General features: G+C 41.6%; 1 protein-coding gene across 7 annotated transcripts in view; it reads left to right on the top strand.

The window, feature by feature from the left end:
- The window catches only part of TNIK (TRAF2 and NCK interacting kinase), a 378,322-nt gene that overhangs the window by 72,711 nt on the left and 285,341 nt on the right, over positions 1–20,270 (top strand). For all 7 annotated transcript variants that reach the window (XM_082688671.1, XM_082688665.1, XM_082688670.1 and 4 more), the window contains exon 2: positions 5,522–5,587. In XM_082688671.1, the coding sequence (XP_082544797.1) occupies positions 5,522–5,587 (66 nt within the window). The remainder of the gene's footprint in view (positions 1–5,521; positions 5,588–20,270) is intronic.

Genomic DNA, 20,270 nt, shown 5'->3' with positions numbered 1-20,270 from the left:
GTCTTCATTAGGGTGGCGAAGCAAATTTGCCTTGATCCGTACTTGCTGAAAAGTTGCATTTTCTTTTCTGGAACAGCTTCCCTTTTGATATGTAGTTATATTTCATTACGAAATAATGTAAACTACTCTACCTTAGAATTAAATTCTCTCCTCCATCTCCCAGCAAAGGTTAAGATCTGAATAAAGGCATGTATAGCCAACAGGGATTCCCGACTTTGGTAAATGTCAGTGATTTGCTCTTTCCTCCTTGGTGTATGTAACCTTCTTCCATGCCTTCCATCCTGGCTTTGTGAGTAGCTGAACAAACACAAGGAGAGAATTAAGCTGATTCTTGTCTCTTAGCTTTCCTGTCTTTGTAACATGATTATTAGGTATATGATCTCGTTGCATTGCACGGGGCCGCATCCCGACAGCCTGCCTTCTCAACGCCCCTGAAGCACAGTTTATACTCATGCACTTCAGGAATTTTCTTTAGAGCTGGGAATACCATAGGAGCTAATGCATGTGATGGTTTTGTGCAGTTGGAAGCAGGGTAAGGGGGGTGGAGGGGGTAGGGGCTGGGACACCTTGTCTAGATTGAAAAAGAAATGATGTAAGTTTGCTTGACCTTTGGCTCAACATTCTGATCCCATTTTTTCGCAGCTTCCTCCACACGTGTTGTGGAGATTTGGGAGTGGGATATTCACCTTATTTGGTGGATAATTATGTCTAGAAGTTATGTTGTGGACACCATGCTACGTGCTGGGAGATACTAAAATAAATATGTTACAGTCCTGTTTTTCAGGGCAGTTGTCATTTATCGAGGGCAAGAAATGGAAGAAGGGGTGGCACTACGTGAAATGGTTATCACAGAGCTATGTACAACATGCTGTGGGGGCAGAGAGTTGGTGGCGCTAATTTGAGAAAAGCTTCACAGGGGCGGTGGCATACTGGGCTTTTAGGGATGGGCTTGCCTGGTGGAGAATGGTAGAAGTAATAATCTTGGCTGACAGACGTCGTGAACCCAGGCAAAGAGACCCGGCCTCTGTGGTGTGTCAGGGAAATGGCGGGTGGTTTGAGGTGATTGGTTATAGCACGGAATGATGGAACATGAGACTGGGAATGAAGACTGGGCCTAAGAATGACAGGACCTTGACTTTCAGTCATTGTGTAAGGTCCTAAAGCATGGTGTGTCGTGTCTATTTTAGAATGTTCAGTGTGGGGGCACCTGGGCGGCTCAGCGGGTTAAAGCCTCTGCTTTCGGCTCAGGTCATGATCTCAGGGTCCTGGGACAGAGCCCCACATCTGGCTCTCTGCTCAGCAGGGAGCCTGCTTCCCTTCCTCTCTCTCTGCCTGCCTCTCAGCCTACCTGTGATCTCTGTCTGTCAAATAAATAAATAAAATCTTAAAAAAAAAAAAAAAGTTCAGTGTGAAGGGGGGAGAATTGATTGAAAGTAAATAGTCCCAGCAAGAGCAGGTAAGGCTTGGTGCGTGAATGGAGTGGAGTGCATGGTTATAATGGACACTTGGAGATGAATTCATTAGCACTTAGTGAACCACACGAGGTTGAAACTTCGGGGCCAGCCTACCTTTAAGGTCTGGGGGGGGAAGAAACAGAATCTCTGTGGAAGACTGAGTGGTATGCTAGAAGACAAGGGAGGGGATGTATTTCAACAAGAGTGATGGTGCTCAGCCATGTAGTGCCTCAAAGGGAACAACTAGGACAGGACTGAGAAGAGACTGTTATAGAGAGAGGTTGAGTCATTGGTGACCCTTGGGAGAAATTATGTTAGTGTCCTCCAAGACTGGAGAAAACAGAGGAGTGAGTGCTTACCATGTTCAAGCTGTAGTACTATTCCACAAAAGCCTAACTAGCAATTAGACTCATTTGTGTAAGGGAGTGTTCACAAACCTCAGCTCTCCAGATACTTGGAGTGGAGGTAGGGGAGAGGGAAGCTTTGGATCGGGGCTTAGTTCAAGTGCCCCTGAACAATACCTCTGCATTCTGCTTTCTGAGGTCTCAGAGAGCCCCCTCCTTGCAAATACCATGACTCCAATTGTGCCATTCTGTCTTATTACTGTTGGCATTCCGTAGAAGATAGATGCTTATAGGTTTCTCTTCCAATTCCAAACTGGTATTCATTTCTAGCCACAATGTTTGTAGTGATTGCTGTGATACGTCACCCAGATCTCCACTCTGCACCTGAGGCATTCACTGTCCACCTGCTGAGAGTATAGGCAGCTAGTGATTGTTGTCACCTGGAGATTGTCCTTAGCAGAAGAGTGTCACTTCATGCAAGATCATAACCTCTGGGCTGGGGACAGGGGACAGCCTGCATGCAACGACTAGTCAATGGAGGTGGGTGCAAAGGCCCCCATACCTCAGGGTAGGGTAATTTTGGAGGTTCACCCAAGCTCTAGAGCTCCTGTGGGATCAGATGAAGTTTTGGTTCCACTGCATAACAGCTGAACTCATTCCTTTTCCTCAGTCCGGTCCTTCTTCCTTCACTCCCAACTGGTCTTGAGGCACACCCCCATAAACTCCCTCTGTAAATCTCTGCAATTCTGAGTCCCATTTTCTGGGGAACCACCCTCATTTGATGATTGTTTCCAGTTTGGTTGCCTACCCAAGGTGGGTCGCCAGTCCAACTGCGGTTACTCTGACCTTTGCTTTTGAGCCCCTGGGGTGTGTCCAGGGGAAAAACCCCATTTCCCAGAAGTAGGAACAAAAGTCTCGACATTGCACTTCCTTGGTTCTAAGCCATCAGTCTACTAATGGACGGAGCCATAGGCCCATTAGTGGCCTGTTCAAGGAAAGGAAAGAGCTAGAAGTCAGTAGCCTAGTTCTACCTGAGACCAGCCTATTAAACCTCAGCCCGGAGGATGGGTCCGTGTGGTAGGGCGGCCCCTGGGCATAGAAGCTGGTCCCAGCTCCATTTCCTGTTTCTGCTCCTGTGCTCCCCTTCCACCCCACCCCTCCCCCTATGCTTTCTAGGCTCCTTGGAGCAGGTGGTAATCACCGTCCTGCTTCTCTCTTTCGTTCAAATTTTGTTTTTTAGTCAAGGAAAAAAAAAAGAAGAAAAACGAATGTTGAAAACACAATTGAGATATTTCAAGCAAATGTAGAACCTCTCTCAAAATTTGTTGCAGAAACACCACTGAGCAAACAAACTACTGGGAGCACAGCTTAGAAACAAACAGCAGCTGCCACCATTTGTGGGCTTTTTTTTCCTGTTCCCTCATTTCTTTCTAATTCTGTTTGTAATAGAACCTGCTGCTCTGCAGCCTAGCAGTTTCACACGCATCATTTTCCTGCCCATCCTGAGGCCTCCCAGGTGGTCTTTCTGCTACGGGGTCTCTGTTGCCAGAGCTCTGGGCCCTTACCGTGGTTCCTGTCACACGGTTCCATTGGGATAGCTGTTCACACCCCCTGACCTGGTGTGGTGTGGCTGGAACTTCTGGACTTCTCAGGCTGTGAAGTCTGAGTCGAGTCTGGAATAGGGTTTTTGGCCCTCATGGCTTTAGAACAAGGGATTATACGGATGACAATTCTTTCTCAGGGGTAAAGTGCTTCAACTGTTAGGTTTTTATTTTATTTTATTTTATTATTTTATTTTCTGTGTGGACTCTTTGAAGGCATATAGCAAAGGGCTTGTCTTGGACCTGGTTTGATAAAAATCACAACTTACTTACTTAATTTATTTATAAGATTTATTTATTCATTTGAGGGAGGGGGAGAGAGAGAGAGAGAGAGAGAGAGAGGGAGATAGCAAGTGGGGGGAGGGACAGAGAGAGAAGGAAAGAGAGAACCACAAGCAGACTCCCGGCTGAGCTGGGAGCCCAACAGAGGTTTCCGTTCCAGAACTTCGAGATCATGACCTGAGCAGAAATCAGGAGTCAGTTGCTTAACCGACTGAGCCACCCAGGCGCACCTAAAGACTGTAACTTGAAAGAACTCCCACTTGTCACGTGGAATCTATTTGGCTCCTTCCCCACGAATAGCAGCCCTGAAGCAGCCCTTCATCCTTTAAATGCTACTAGTGGCATGCTGTTCTTCAGCTTAAAAATGATTGCTATGAGACACGAACAGATTACCAGCTGTATGTGGGGTGTGGTGCTAAGCCCTTACTCCCTCTTCATCAGAGCTCTGCAAGGCAGGGGTCATTTCCATCTTATCTGCCCAGAGCCTGAGCTGCTCTGTCGCCGTGTGCTATAGCGATGCATCCAATCAAGGGAAAGCTGGTGTTCAACCCAGGTCTGTCTGCATCCAAAGCCCAGGCATTCCTCCCCTGCCTCTCAGTCACCCTAACGATATACGGCAGTGCTCTCATAACAGCGTTGACTCTTTTTTGGTCTTTCTTACTTGTCCCTCCCTCAGCATTTTTTTTTTTAAGTGAGTTAGTGCCCAACATTTAAATATTAGGACATCTTGGAAACAAAACAAAATATGAAAAACTTTAGACCAGGCAATATAGTGCTCATAGGTGGACATAATCTCAACTGGGTCCAGCTGTGTGACCAACGTGACCAACTCCGCCCCCCCCCCCACTCCCCCCCCCCGCCCCCACTGCCCGAGGGAGACGTGGCTTCTCCAGGTGGCTGAAGACCCCAGCTGCCTTCTTCATTCTTTGTGTTACGTGATTCACCTCTGTGGACATTTAAGTTTGTGATTCCTCATTTAGGCCCTTAAAGAAACAATTTCTGTCCAGTGAGGTAGCAATAGAGGTCAGATTAAGTGTATGCTTCTGACTTGAATTTTACAGGCTTTGTACTTTTTTCAATTCAGGGAGATAATAATTTAGTAATAAATAGCAGCCATTATTGGACATTTATTGAGCACCCTAACAGTTAGCGGACTCTGAGGGGTTAGAGGGACCTCCCGCTTGGTGGTCACGATGTGCATAAATCTCTGATTCAGCTGGTATTCAGAATCCTGAAGGGTCGCTTCCTGTGGGCAGTACAAGATCTGGAGACTAGGCACAGAACATATGTGGCAGGGATTGGTGTTGTAGAGAGGTGAGGTGAAGCCAAAGGAAGACATTCGGGGGGGGTGGCAGCCGTGTTGATTGCATGGGCTCTTGGGAACCGTTCACTACCTTACACGATTCCCCCACAATATAGAAACACCCCTTTCTTAACTGCGTTCAACAAAATGGACAGCCCAGAAATTTCAAAGGGAAAGATCTCAAAAATTAGAATCCCTCCCAGGATGATGGGTCTTTCATTTTATCCGGATGTACCTGCAAGTGTATTTCCATTTGGTAGTGAGAAATGTGTTCATTCTTTTTTACTGTTTTGGTGGAAGTCGTGTCTCCTTTTGTCTGCTTTAAACATATTTCATAGAAATATAAAATGAAAACAAAGTGAATTTTGACAAGTTTCCTATCTGCAGCTGACTTAAATTTTAATAGCAAGTAAAATTAACACATGACCACTCCCAAAGCTGAAGTTGTTATTTATTTGCTTATTTTAAATGTTTGCTTTTGCTTAAGACAATGTCTGGAATATTGTTTTGAAATTTTGTTTGTTTATTTTCTTTTAGGACCCTGCAGGGATCTTTGAATTAGTGGAACTTGTTGGAAATGGAACATATGGACAAGTTTATAAGGTAAGTTCATTGAGTTTGAACGTGACTTCTGTGTGGTTTTTGATTCATGAATGCCAAACACCAGTGCTGTCTCTTCTTGCTCATATATGCCTTACAGCAGATTTAAAACAAAATAATATGCTTCTTAATTGACTCTCCATCTTTTAAAATATATCTGTAGTCCCATTGCCTAAACGGCGGGATTTGGGCCTTGTCCTTCATTGTATATTGCAATGTTTACATCCAATACATGAATTTCAGTGCTGCCTATCTGAAGCTCTTTCTGTGTTTGGTTTCCTTTACTTTAACACTGCTAGAATTGGTTTTCAAAGGCGGAAAGGATGCCTTTTACTTTCAAAATTTAAGGTATTAAAGTGTTGCATCTGGAAAAGTAGATTTGTTATTGGCCCAGGGCCTGAATTAAACTGAGCTTAGTGAACAGTGTTAGGAGAAACCTGGCTACCTCACAAAGCAAAGGTGTAATGGCAGCAATGACTTTTAGAAGACAGGCAATAAATAAAAGTTAAACCTGAGTCAAGGAATAAGAAATATCTTTTTTGTCCTTTTACTAAATTTTGCTTGTGAGTTCACTCAAAAATGCTTTTAAAAGATATTTCCCCCTGAAAGGATCTTAAAAATTTTTTTTTTAAAAATGTGTGTGGGGGGGCGCCTGGGCGGCTCATTCATTAAGCGTGCCTTTGGCTCAGGTCATGAACTCAGGGTCCTGGGATCGAGCCCTGCATTGGGCTCCCTGCTCAGTGGGGATCCTGCTTCTCCCTCTCCCACTCCCTGTGCTTGTGTTCCCTGTTTCGCTGTTTCTCTCTGTCAAATAAGTAAATAAAATCCTATTAAAAATGTGGGTTGATTTCCCTTTCAGTTATCAAAAGGAAACAGAAATGGACTGTTTTTGGATTAAAATTCAGGGGGTTTTAGTAAATGAGCTGTTGAAATAAATGGCTTCAAAACAAACCAGTCCTTTTCTCATGATTATTTCTAGGGAAATACCCATCATGAGATGGGTTGGTATTTTCATTATGAATGATCTCTTTTTGTTCTGTTTTTAGAAGTTCTTTCTCTGATCCCCAAACTTCTCTTAGTGGTTAAAATTACTGTAATAGCCATCCATATTGTAATATTTCCAATTCTAGAGAATGTCAAAAAGCACACATACACGCACACACACACACACACACACACACACACAAAATTGACGTTCTTGAGAATCTGAAAACAATTGTAAATAGATACATTTAAACCTTTCCTTATTGGGAGGGACACTTTATTATCTACCCAGGGGAAAAGTTCTCCCTTGCTAGAAACCATTGTTTCTTAAAATATCAGCCCTTTGCGATTAGACGGAATGTAGTCCACCCAAGCTGTTCACTTGACGTTGATCCTGTCTGACACAAGAAAGAAATGTGTCTCAGCAAATGCTTTTAAATACTGTCGATGAAGATAATTAGCCTGGAAGATTGTGTTATTGCATTTTGAGAAATTGGATTGAACTTGTGAATTAATGTGGGTTAATGAATTAAGCTCTGATCTAGGTAGAAAATTACTTCTGATTTGCCCGCAGTATGGAGTTGCAACTCTGTTGCATGCTCTTGGTTTTATGGTGCCTTCTCGTAGAATAATTCCATTGTACCATGTTTCCCACCTGTAGAATGTGCATTTGGGGGAAAAAGTCACAGCTTTGTACACTAATCCAAGAAGTAGACATACACTCTTGCAAGAGAAGACGACAAAGAGATAAAGTTAAGGATGAGAATGTTTGGAAAATTCATAATTACCCCTAATTTCTTGTCACCTGAAAAGAAAAGGAAGCAAGTGTCAAGAGGTGTCAGGTCTTTTTAGAAAGGAAAGATATTTAACTATGTTGCTAACATTATTCTAAAGAAGCCATTCTTGGGACACCTGGGAGGCTCAGTTGGTTGAGTGTCTGACTCTTGATCTTGGCTCAGGTCTTGATCATGACTCAAGTCTTGATCTCACAGTGGTGAGATAGGGCTCTGTGTTAAATGAAGGAAGGGAGGGAGTTTTAGTGGTTGATATAAAACTTTGGCACCACTCAAGCTGAAGGGAAACTGCAAAGAAAGGTCTTAGCTAACACACTGGCATCTGGGACAGAAGATTTGGTCTCTTTTACCAGCTCTAAGTATTGTTTTGTGGTATCACAGCTTTTCTGTGCATTACTCAAGTGAGAATATAGTTAGAAATGTTTTGGGGGACTTGTAATGATATATCTGAAGAATTAAAAAAACCCTGCTCATTCAAGGGGTTCATTTCTAGGCAACTCAGATGATATTAAGTGGCATCTGCTTATGAACAGAGATACCTGGGTTTCCTGAGCCACTAATCCAGTCCTTTTGTCACCCTGAGTTCTGAAGGATTTAAGCTTAAAAAAAGAGCAAAATCAGAGGCCCTTGGGTGGCTCAATCAATTAAGCGTCTGACTTTTGATTTTGGCTCAGGTCATCATCTCAGGGTCCTGGATGTGAGCTCTGTGTCTGTCTGGCTCCTGGTTCAGTGGGGAGTCTGCTTGAGATTCTCTCTCCATCTCTTCCCCTGCCCCTCCCCCCATATAAATAATAAATCTCTAAAAATAATGTAGCAAAATCAAATACATGTGAACTTAAAAATAAGTTATGAAGTGATTGTTTACATTATAGGTTATATTACCTTCTAGGAAATAGGTATATTTCTAAAATACTAGAGGCATAAATAGAAATCTTATAGCCCTAAGAAGAGATTCTTACTCACAAAAATTTCTGTGATAAATTCTTACTTTATATTAAGTATTAAACCTTTGATTTTAATTTTTTGTAAATCCAGTTTTTGATGTTCCTGAATTTCATAAAATTAAGTATAGTTTTTTTGGGGACAATTATATAGACATTGTCTTTATTTTACAGAAAGATTTCATTTTAAGTTTCTTTTCATAAGTTGTCCTAAGAAAGTCATGATATAATTTTATTTATAAGTAGTTTTTAAGAAACCTACTTAATCCAATAAACAAAAATCTGCACAAAAATTATAGATATTAAAAGAATGTTTTCTGCAGTCTGTTTGAATATGAGCCACATTCATCTGGATCTGGAAATACAAATATTTCATATAAAGGTCATAGTAATGTTTAGCTTTTCCAAGTTATTTCTAGTCTTAATCCTGAGTCTGGCTTGGGCTCTCTGTCCTTGGAAGGCTAGATTTGTTTATCTTTAGCATTTTGGTCCCAGGTGGTCAAGTGACAATTCAGTATTTTTTTTTTTTTAACTTCATTTATTGGTCCAAGTACCTAAATAATAGAGTAGTGGTTGGTTGTCTGTCAGGATCTTTATTGTGGAAATCATCTTCCTGGGCCCATGGTTCCCATTAAAAACCAGACCAACCAAAGGCCACATGCCTATTTACTAACAATTTCGGCTGTTCATTGGCATGCCACATATTGGGAGCTAATGGAATTCAGATACATTTTTGTTAAAGTAATTATTTTAATAAGTTGAGATAGTTGTTTAATGTTTACTGCTAAAACACCACTAAATCTTAGCCACAGATTTCAAAAACAAATGTTAGTCTATCCTGTTTCTTTCTCTTCTTTTTTTTTTTTTTTTTTAAGATTTCATTTATTTATTTGACAGACGGAGATCACAAATAGGCAGAGAGGCAGGCAGAGAGAGAGAGGGAAGCAGGCTCCCCGCTGAGCAGAGAGCCTGATGTGGGGCTCAATCCCAGGACCCTAGGATCATAACCTGAGCTGAAGGCAGAGGCTTTAACCAACTGAGCCACACAGGTGGCCCCTATCCTGTTTCTTAGTTTCCCTTTTTGAAATGCACATTGCTTATTACAGAGATGGAGACATTCTTGATCCCAGTGTCAGTGTGAATTAGAAACATGGTAGAATCCTCTTTATTGCTCAGGTTTTTCTCAAAACCTCCTAAAGGTTGTATAGCATGGACTAAGGAGGCTGCCTTGCGTGTTGCAGTGCACATGTGGGGAGCACTGTGAGTGAGTGAGCCTGTGTGCTTTCAAAGGGTTGCAGAGGTCCTTATAGGGCATCTAATCTAATCATTCCTCTGCCAAATGTCTGTTCAGCCCAACCTTGAATACTTCTCGTCATGTAGAACTCACTACTTCCATGTCAGTTCATTTGTCTGCAATTCTCTTTGAATGTTCATCATCATTTTGAGCCAACATTCTGCCTTCCTAAAGTATTTACCATATCAGGTTCATTGCATACCCTTGGAGCTACTTTAAAAAATAAAATTAAGGGGCGCCTGGGTGGCTCAGTGGGTTAAGCCTCTGCCTTCGGCTCAGGTCATGATCTCAGGGTCCTGGGATCGAGTTCTGCGTTGGGCTCTCTGCTCAGCAGGGAGCCTGCTTCCTTCTCTCTCTCTCTCTGCCTGCCTCTCAGTGTACTTGTAATTTCTCTCTGTCAAGTAAATAAATAAAATCTTAAAAAAAAAATTAAATTAAATTAAATCTTCTTCCACAAGATTGTAGTCCTCAGATGTTTGAAGACTTCTCTGTTCTTCCCCTAAACACATACTTATGTCTCCTGTTCTTTAGGCAATATAGCCTTGAACTGCTTGATTAATTCTTCATATGACATAGACCTGAGACCCTTCATTATTCCAACCTTTACCCAGAGCTAGTCCAATATATTACTAAAAATAAATACTTTATACCTTTAAAAAAAGGCTTTATTTATTTATTTGAGAGAGAGAATGCGAGCGAGCACGAGCATGTGGTAGGGAGGGGCACAGAGAGAGAGAATCCTCAAGCAGACTCCCCACTGAGTGCAGAGACTGATGCTAGGCAGTACCCATGACCCATAAGATCATGGTCTGAGCTGAAATCAAGAGTCAGACACTTAACAGACTGAGCCACCCAGATGCCCCTAAAAACAATACTTTATACTTTTAAGTAGTTTTCTATTTTACAAAACATTTTGTATATGTGATCTGATTTCTGATTTAATTCCTATACTAATTTCATGAGAAGTTTGTTCTCAACTCAAGATCTTTTTAGCAATAGTTTCCTCTGTCTAGAAAACTTTCCCCCAACCCTCTCATGACTGGCTCCTTCTCCAGGTCTCAGTTCAAATGTTACCTCCTCAAGGAAACCACTTTCCATCCTTGTGTCTAATACACACAGCCACTACCTCTGCCTCCTCCCCCGCCATAGACTTTCTCTATTACATCAACTTGTTTTATTGTCTTCCTGGCATTGCCATTCTCCAAAATCATCCTGCTTCTTTGTTTGAGCATGTAGTAAATAATTTAAATGCATAACTAAAGTAAAATCAGGGTAGGGACCTAGTGGTGGTATCTAACCAGCATTGTATCCCTCATCTGGCACATAGTAGATGTTGGCGACTCTGGGGCCCAGAATTGAGCTTTATTCTCCTTGGTAATTCTTTTTATATTCATTTCCAGGTTTTTTTTTTTTTTTTTTTTGGCATTTCCCATAAAATATTATTCTGCTTACTTCAAAAATGCGTATTTGCCCAAACTTAATTAACAAAATGCCCTACTTACACTTTATGGTGGAAAGTGGTTGTGGATTTTGTGTAAAATGAATTGTTGATAGTCTCTAGAAGCCAGACCCATGCTGGACATTTACAGAATGAGGCAGATCCATTTTCTGGGGTTTCAGTCTCCTGGCAGGGGCTCTTAAACTCTAGTGTGCAAAACAAATACTTGGGAACTTATTAAAAGTATAGATTGCTGGGATCCATCTCTGAAATTCTGATTCAGTAGGTCTGCCATGGGGTCCAGGAACCTGCACTTTCACTAAGCGTATGGGTTCATTCTGAGGGGTAGGGCTGTGGGGCCATGCCTCCAGAAAATGCAAAAATGATTGTAGATTACTCTGTTGTAGTGCCACTTGAGTGAATGCTAATCCTAATGCTTTTTGTAATTATTTACTTTAGGATTTCCATGCTGACTCCCAAGTTACATCAGTTGAGAAGTCAAAAACATAAAGATCCTGACCTGAGATATGATGCCAGCCGGTTTTGATGTACTCATTGAAACATTAAACTTTTGGTGTTTTTGTTTGACATGTTGTGATTACAATTTAAGGTTGTCCTGAATAATTCAACTCAAGACCTGAGAATCAATATGGCCAAACCAACTTGGTATAGATAGAAGAATCTGAAGCTGTTACATGAGATTTCCTCAAGTCTGTATAGTGTGATCTCTTAATTAACTTTCAGTTAAAATAAGATAAGCCATTTTAATAGTGAGCTTATCAATAAACTTGATATGAAGATGGCTGACTGATATATTCAGGATGCAGTGTAGCTTTTCACAGTCCATTGTAAGAAATCATGAATTGCACTATTCACTTCTCTTTTGGTAAGGGGTATGGAGAGAATGTTGTGTTTCTTAGATAATAGTGGCCTTTATTTATTTATTTATTTAAATCAAAAATTTCCAACACAAAGAATGCATTATTTCAAAGTTGTTGAGTGCCAATGAAAAAAGCCCTGTGCGTTGTGTGGGAAGAATATAGAGCCAACTGAGATGGTTCCTACTGGATAGAAGTGTGCAATCAGATTATCTCACTGGGACTTTGAGTGCTTCCTACATGCTAAAAGTATTCCTAGATACTGTCTTAGTTACTCCTCATGATTCTGCAGGCGAAGAAACTAAAGCACTGTTTGTGAAACCACATTATCACTCCAATGCAGGGTTTCTCAATATTGGAACTGTTACCATTTTGGGAGGACTAACTCTTTGTTGTGGGGGGCTCTCCTGGGCATTGTAGGATATTTAACAGCACCCCAGCCTCTATCCATGAGGTATCAGTGGCCCTTCAAAATCATGATATCAAAAATTTCTCCTGACTTTGCCAACTATTTTCTGGGGAGCAAAATCATCCCCAGTTAGAACCACTTCTCTAAGAAGACGAGATAGCAAAACTCTCAAAATTGGTGGGCAGAGACAGTGGGAGTGTAGTGTATGGAGCAGTAGTGCTGCCCAGGCAGAATGGAGACACCAGTGGACTATGGGGCGCGGGGGTGGATCTGGAAGAAGCCTGGAGGTTTTCCCTTTTGCTCGTGTTGGAGTGTAATTCCGCATTTTAGTAACTGGAGAGGAGTGTAGTAAAAAGGATTTTGAAGCCAGACTGAGCTGGATTCCCAGTCTGGTTCTGCCTGGTTCTGGTTGTGTGAGGACAGCCAACTCACTCTCCCTATCTGGACGTCTTCATCTGTTCATAATAGTGCAGTGGAGGGCTGTCAAGAAGCCTGAGGTGTAGGGTGTATCACCTCAGCATAGTGCCTGATATCAGCACAGTAGGCATCAGCAACCTCTGCTTCTCCCCAAACACACATGCCAGTGGAGCCTAGCTTCCTAGCTCTTTCCGTGGTCTTATTTTTGTAAAATTTATGACCTGAAAAAGGTATTTGCAGAAGATGAAGCCAGAAACACATATAGCCTTGTGCTTCCCCTTCTACCTTGGATTTCTTGGTATTTATGTAGGCTCCGAATTGCATGATTTATATTAAATCCAGTTCGCAATACTTCTTTTATGGCATTTGATGATGTCATTGCCAATGAGATACTAGAGTTGATTTTTAGGATTAAAAAACAACCCAGCTTCCCAGTAATTTGTAAAGAAAAGATAGATTATTAAGGGGAAAAAAAATTGGTTGTAGCACTCTGGAACTTTGGGGGTGGGGGTGAGAGGACTCATTTACTCTTGAAATGTGTTGTCTTGATGAGCTCTTCATCCTCATAGATCGCCATGTTGTTTGCAGCTAACTTGGCTCAAGACCATGGCACCTTGTGCTCTGATCTGTTGAGTGTAATGAATTAGATGGTTGCCATGTGAGCGCAGAGGGAAGACTTTCATGAGCGGGTGTATGTCACATGCCATATGGAAAGGTTGTTTTCCCTGTTAGGTGGCAGGACCTCCAGAGTGGGGGAGCATCCAAAACTTGCCACAGTGAATGATGTGGGTTTTCTTGTAGCTACTAGTGGTTCTCGGCCCTCCCTGTTTGTAGAAATCATCTGGATAGCTTTGAAAAACTAGACAGACCTGGACCCTTCTCTAGAGACTTGGTTTTCACTGGTTTGGGTAGAGTTGGTTTCTGGAACTTCCCAGCTGCTTCTAATGTGCAACCAGAACTGACGGCCACTGGACTAATGTGCTGCTTCTCAGGTGATCCAGGGGCACTTCTTGATGTCCTTGCCTTTGGGAGGAGTCTCTGACACTCTTATCTCCATCTTGGGGTTTTGTTTACCTTACTTATTCATTTTTTCAGCATCAGCCTTTATAATAAGCATCTATTATCAGCTTGGCATGCGTGTGCCCACCTTCCATTGGAAGTGCTTAGATGGTTTCAGTTTAAAATGCTTCCATTCCATCTCATATCAGTGAGTTGCCAAATCACTGGATGCACAACACCCTGGTGACTTGTAGTTTTTAGATCTTGTAACACCCTTAATGACTTGGTGATTATAAGGCAGTCTCATGTAATTAAATAGTCAGTACTTCCTATGTATAACCACCATATTTTGGAACATTTGTAACCTGTAAAATAAAACTCTGCCAGGAATATAAACACAGAATTTAGAGTCATGCACAGTTCTAACTATTTTGTACATGGGAAACATTTGAGACCCCTTTGGAAAAGAATAACCAATTCTTATTAACCAGTTAATTAATTGGAGCCCTGAGATTGAATTTCTTATCTCTGTGGTTTAACCTCAAATGTAATTTTATAAAATCGAATTGGACATTTTGCATGTGCAAAAATAACTATCTCTTGTTTGATAAGCAAATACATACTCTTCTCTAAGTCGAAACCTGGCTTGGTGGTGAGGATTTGGAATGGGGAACAAAGCATTGCCAGGGCTTCCAAATCAGGCTGAGGGCAACCCGTTTGCCAAGTACTGTGGCCCTGACCTTTGCTTCTGATTTGGGTCCTGTTGCTTACTTTCCAAGGCAAGGCACACAGCTTGTCTTTTTTGATGTTGTTGTTGTTTCTGTCTACAACAAGGGAGAAATGAAGAGTGGCTTACTTACTGAGAACTCTTGGTAAATACCAAATAGCTATCATTTGAATATGGGGATAATAACTATATTCTCTTCCTAGGCTATGCAGAAGAGTTATGAGCCAGATGATGTGAAGAGCTCAGTCTTCTTTAGGGGGAAGTTGCTTGATTACTTTAGAAAACTTGCCCCGGTTATATAATTTGGCTGCTAGGATAGAGTCTTTGGCAGGCCACTAGAGTGTCCTGGGTGATGCTTGTCTTTACAGTATTCCTTGAGCTACTGAGTTTTGGTCTATGCCTAACATTTAGGAAGGCAGTGTGAGGCTCCTAGCTGAATGGACTGGAAACCTTGCTCCTTTTCAGTTTTGCTTCCACTTATTGTGGTAAAATATAAATGCCATGGAGTACTATTCAGTAGCTGTGATCAGCACCAGCCAAATCCAGAACTTTCCACTGTCCCTCACTGAAACTCAGCACCCTTTGACAATTAACTCCTCATTCCCTACTTCCCTTCCTCCTCTCTAGCCTCTGATCTTTCTTTTAAACAATACTCCTGGTTAACTTAATTGTAGAGGTGATGGTTTCCCGGAGGGTTTCTTGCAACTCAGGCTCTCCAGTAAGCCTGGAAAGGTCCTGCACATCTGTCCATCCGTGTATTGGCGTTCCTCAAGATGACTTACAGATAGCCCGCTTTATCCTCAAAGGTGACTGACCACCAGCCCCTGGAGGGTTGCATCTTGTTCTAGGAAGCCAAAGCCACCTGAGTCCTTGATTTTTCTACCCTGTTTTTATTGAAATAAAGTGATCCTTCTCAGGTTGGGGTGGAGGTAGAGGTCAAGGTCAACAAAAAATGTACAAGCATTTTGTATGAATCCTAAAAGAGTGCAGTTAATGTTTTCTCTATAAATATGTTCTAGGTTGTGCTTGTATTTATTACAGTTTTATGAATGAAGTTCCCTATTGCCTTTAGATGTATCAACTGTTTTCTTTTCTAGCAGAATTTCTTTTTTCTTTTCTTTCTTTCTTTTTTTAAAAATATTTTATTTATTTATTTGACAGAGAGAGAGAGAGCGAGCACAAGCAGGGGCAGAGGGAGAGGGAGAAGCAGTCTCCCCGCTGAGGAGGGAACCTGACGTGGGCCTTGATCCCAGGACCCTGGGGACATGTCTTTAGCTGAAGGCAGACACTTAACCAACTGAGCCACCCAGGTCCCCCAGGAAATTTCTTTTTTCATCAGAGGTGCCACATTTCACTCAACAGTAGAATGTTCTGGATAGAGAACTGTTGGGGTCTCCTTCATGTAACTATTCCTTCATCAATGCGACACTCACCTGGTACTCCTTTCCCTGCATCAATCCACACAGCAGCCCCACACTTAGGTTCTACACCCCCCATTCCCAGGTCCCTCATGATGGGATCTCTGTCTCTCCTTCCAGCCTCGCCTTTGTCCCATCCTGACTTACTGTGTTCTTCAGTATTATCTCATTGCTCGGCATTCATGCATAGCCTACATGCTCTCTATTCGTGCTAGCTACCCTGCTTCCTGAACTGCTGGCTCAGGCAGTGACCCCCTTCTCTATACCCTGTTACGCCTGCTGACTTCTTGCTGCACTGACCTCACAGCTTGGTAATGTTCTGGTTGTTTCTAATCTAACCTCTGAGCTCCTTGAGGTCCAGAACATTACTTTACTTTTTCTTTAGTGCCAATGCAGGGTAAATGGTTAAGAAAAAAAGAGCATACCACTCTATTCTGCTGAGTTTGAAATGCTCTTTCTCAATGGAATATGTTTCATTTTTGCTTAATCTCAAGTGTTGAATCCAGGATTATTTCTAGAATAATATAATGTATAAATATATAATGTTTTTTCTTAACTATATAATATTTAATAGCCAACAGCAGCTTAAACAAATACTGATAAGTTAAATAAAGTGTCCACCTTCCATGTAGTGTAACAAAAATAGGATAGGGAAAAAAATGCTTTCCCTTCTTTCTAAAACTAGCTTCATGGACATGATTCTAAAACTGTCCCTGTGGGAAAACAAAAGGGGCCACAGCTCATCTGAACTCATAAAGATGCTGCTATACAGTAGTACATATGCTCACATATGTGAATTTTCTTAGGTTTTCCTTCTGCCCTGTCTTCGGGACGGTGGAGTTAAACATCAACACTGATGGTTGTAACCATTCTCCTGACTCTTACTTATTATTTCCCTTGACATTTACACTTCCCCCACCAATGCGATCGAAGAGGTATGGCTATCCCCATTTTAAAGATGGAGAACTTGAGGTCTCAGAGTTTATACATGACCTTCCTGATGTCATCAAGTAGGCGACAGAGCCGGACTTGTGGTCAAGTAACCTGAGTCTCTTTAAAAATGTTTGGCGGGGATTGGTTTTGCCCTCCCTTTGCACCGCATATTTAGAATTCATCTTAAGTAGATCCCCGAGACGTCGGAATTTATAACCTAAAGCAATGATGTCGTGACTTATTTCAATATGTAGTTCTTCTAATCTTTCTATCCAAAATACTGACGTGGGCTCAATGGCTGGGTAATTAATCACTGATTTGTTAGCAAGTGGAGACACTGTTTTTTAATACAACAAACAAATTTGCTATTTTCCCAGGAAGATAATAAGGGAATTCTTTTCCATCTACAAAAAGGCTTTGGCAGGTTTTGTGCTTGTTACATTTTACAAAAAGAAAAGCTGCTGTGCTGATCATTTGAGGGAATTGGTTGTTTCTTTTCTCATGATTTGTTTTTGGTGGGAGAGGGGGAGACCAGTGTGTTTCTAGACTTCTTAAAAAATCAGCTCCAATAACCAGGTGTGTTTTGTTTTGTTTCCCCCCTTTTGGCAAAAGGCTGCAATCAGACTGGAGCTTGATAAATGTTTGTTGAATTGAATTGATTTATTCTCTCAGCTGTAGTTATGTACTTTTGTGAGCAAATGGATGAATCTAACTGCTCTGGAGACCATGCAAATATTTGCCAGGTGCGTAATCCGTACTTTCCTCTATCCTGAGCAGAGGGAAAGCCAGGTAGCTATAACCTGGCATGGCATTGTGACAAAATGCTTACTCTTTGCTATTATATTTTCCCCTCTTGGCGCGGAGGGAACCTAGGTTTGTGTGTTAGGGGTTGGGGGCTGGTTTCAAGGAACAAGGAGATAGTAGATGATTGGAAAGAATTTCTGGTTTATCCATTGCTCAGGACAGAACTTCTGAGAGTGACCTGGTTACATTATGAGGATGCAAATTGTTTACTGCATGATTTATCATGAATGCAAGTTGGGAACACCTGTGTAAAAATTCTCCATTTCTGTTCCCATTAAGGACCACAGTATTCACAGTATCCCTCTTTTTTTCCTCGTAGATGTCGTAGATATGTAGCATGTCGTAGATATGTAGCACCTGTGACCCAAGAAGACTAGCAGTGCCTCTAAAAGCTATTATCAGGTGATCTAGTGGCAAGTTTTACCCACATCGATCTCTTTCTTTCGCTTACTGTGTGTCAAAACAGTGAAGGCTAGTGAAAACACAGGCACTGTGTCCTTTCCTTTGAATGGAGTCAAACTTGGTTGCAGATTCTCTTTCTATAAGGGTGTTTATGCGCTTATTTATTTATTTATTTATTTGCATCTCTACCACCAGCATAGGGCTCAAACTCAAAATCCCGAGATCAAGAGTCGCAGGGTCTTCCCACTGAGCCCAGCCAGGTCTCCCCCCGCCCTGCCCCCCCCCCCCCCCCCCCCCGTCCCGATCGTAGATTCTGGTAAAAGGAGTCTCAAATGAAGCATAATCCTGATTTCCCTTAGCTAACCCTTCTGGTGATTTTAGCTGAAGAGGAATGTTTTGTTACCTAAATGTTCAGTACATTTTGTCCTACCATTTTGTACCCACTTAAGCACTTTGAGAGATCCTTCAGAAGTTTGAAAACCTTTCAGTCCCTGAAGAAACACATCATGGAAGCTAATCACCCACACTGCTCTCCTTTGCATATGAATATGCCCCTGTGAGGGCTCACAGGGGGAGATGCCTGGCGCCCAGCCCTCCAGCTAAGCCTGGCTTTACAGGTCTGCTGAGAGACAGGGAGATGGGGTGAGGTGAGCCCCTGACAGAGGAGAAGCTATGGATGCCTTCTTCCTTGGGTCTCCAGTTTATCTGTTGCTCAGGACAAGACTTGGTTGAACAAGACTAATGCCAACAGTTAATCATCTGAGTTAATTATGTTATAAATTTAAGACGTGGTCAAGAAACCAGTATTGATAAGGGATGGGGAGAAAGCACAAAATAGAAACAAGAAAATGGCCTACCAGCGAAACCCAAAACCAAAAGCTTTGCGTTGACTATTGACTTTCAGTCCAGAAGCACAAGAAATTTATGAATTTCTGGTTGAGTTGATGAGTAACACCATGGTTAAGTGTGTTCTTTGATATTTGGCTTGAATACTGTGCTTTGTAGCATTAGTTCTTTTTTTTTTTTTTTTTTAAAGATTTTATTTATTTACGTGACAGAGAGAGAGAGAGAGAGATCACAGGTAGGCAGAGAAGCAGGCAGAGACAGAGGGGAAAGCAGTCTCCCCGCTGAGCAGAGAGCCCGATGCGTGGCTGGATCCCAGGACCCTGAGATCATGACCTGAGCTGAAGGGAGAGGCTTAACCCACTGAGCCACCCAGGTGCCCCTCGTAGCGTTAAGTTCTTGTTCAAATCTATGTATTCATTAATACCTAAAAGTAAACAGGTTTCCCATCCCACCCCACTCAAGCCCCAGCATTTTGTCATCTGCATCTCAGTGTTGAAGGTACTCCTTATTTTGTGCAGTTGTCTCTAGGGAGCATCTCTGTTTTTTTAAGTTAACTAATTTTTTTTCACATATTTCTTTTTAAATATCATTTTTAAATTTATTATTTATTTATTATTTATAGCTGACATACAACATTCTATTAGTCTCAGATGTACAACAGTGACTCAGCATTTCTATACATGGCATATCCATTCATCCACCAATGGACACAGGTTGCTTCCATACCTTGGCTATTATAAATAATGCTGTAATGAAAGTAGGTGTGCACATAACTTTTCCAGTTAGTTAGTGTTTTTGTTTTCTTTGGATAGATACCCAGTAGTGGAATTGCCAGATCATATGAGAGCTATATTTTTCATTTTTTAAGGAACTTTACACTGTTTTCCATGGTGGCTGCACCAATTTACACTCCCACTAACAGGGCACGAGAGATTCCTTTTCTTCTCATCCTTGTCAACACTTGTTATTTCTTGTCTTTTTGATCCCAGCCATTTGGACAGGTATAAGGTGATATCTCATTGTGGTTTTGATTTGCATCTTCCTGATGATTAGGGATGTTGAACTTCTTTTCATGTGTCTGTGAGCATCTGTCTGTTTTCTTTGGAAAACGTCTATTCAGATCCTCTGCCTTTATTTTTTAATTGGATTTTTTTGGTGTTATTGAGTTGTAGGAGTTCTTTATATATTTTGGTTATTAACCCCTTCATGGATATTATGATTTGCAAAGAATCTTCTTCTAAGGAACATCTTTGCATTTCCAAGTCTGTGGTCATTATGTTGTAATTCTAACAAGCAATTCTAGAGATTAGCTGGGATTATGATACCTACTGCTGAGTGAGGTTTCACTGTCTTACTCAGGATCTTGCTTCTCAGGAAGGACTGGACACACACAAGCCTAACC

The sequence above is a fragment of the Mustela nivalis genome (genome assembly GCF_964662115.1).
Source record: "Mustela nivalis genome assembly, chromosome: 1".
NCBI classification, from domain to species: domain Eukaryota; kingdom Metazoa; phylum Chordata; class Mammalia; order Carnivora; family Mustelidae; genus Mustela; species Mustela nivalis.
Note: the sequence above shows the minus strand (reverse complement) of the source record. Positions and strands in the feature narration are given on the sequence as shown.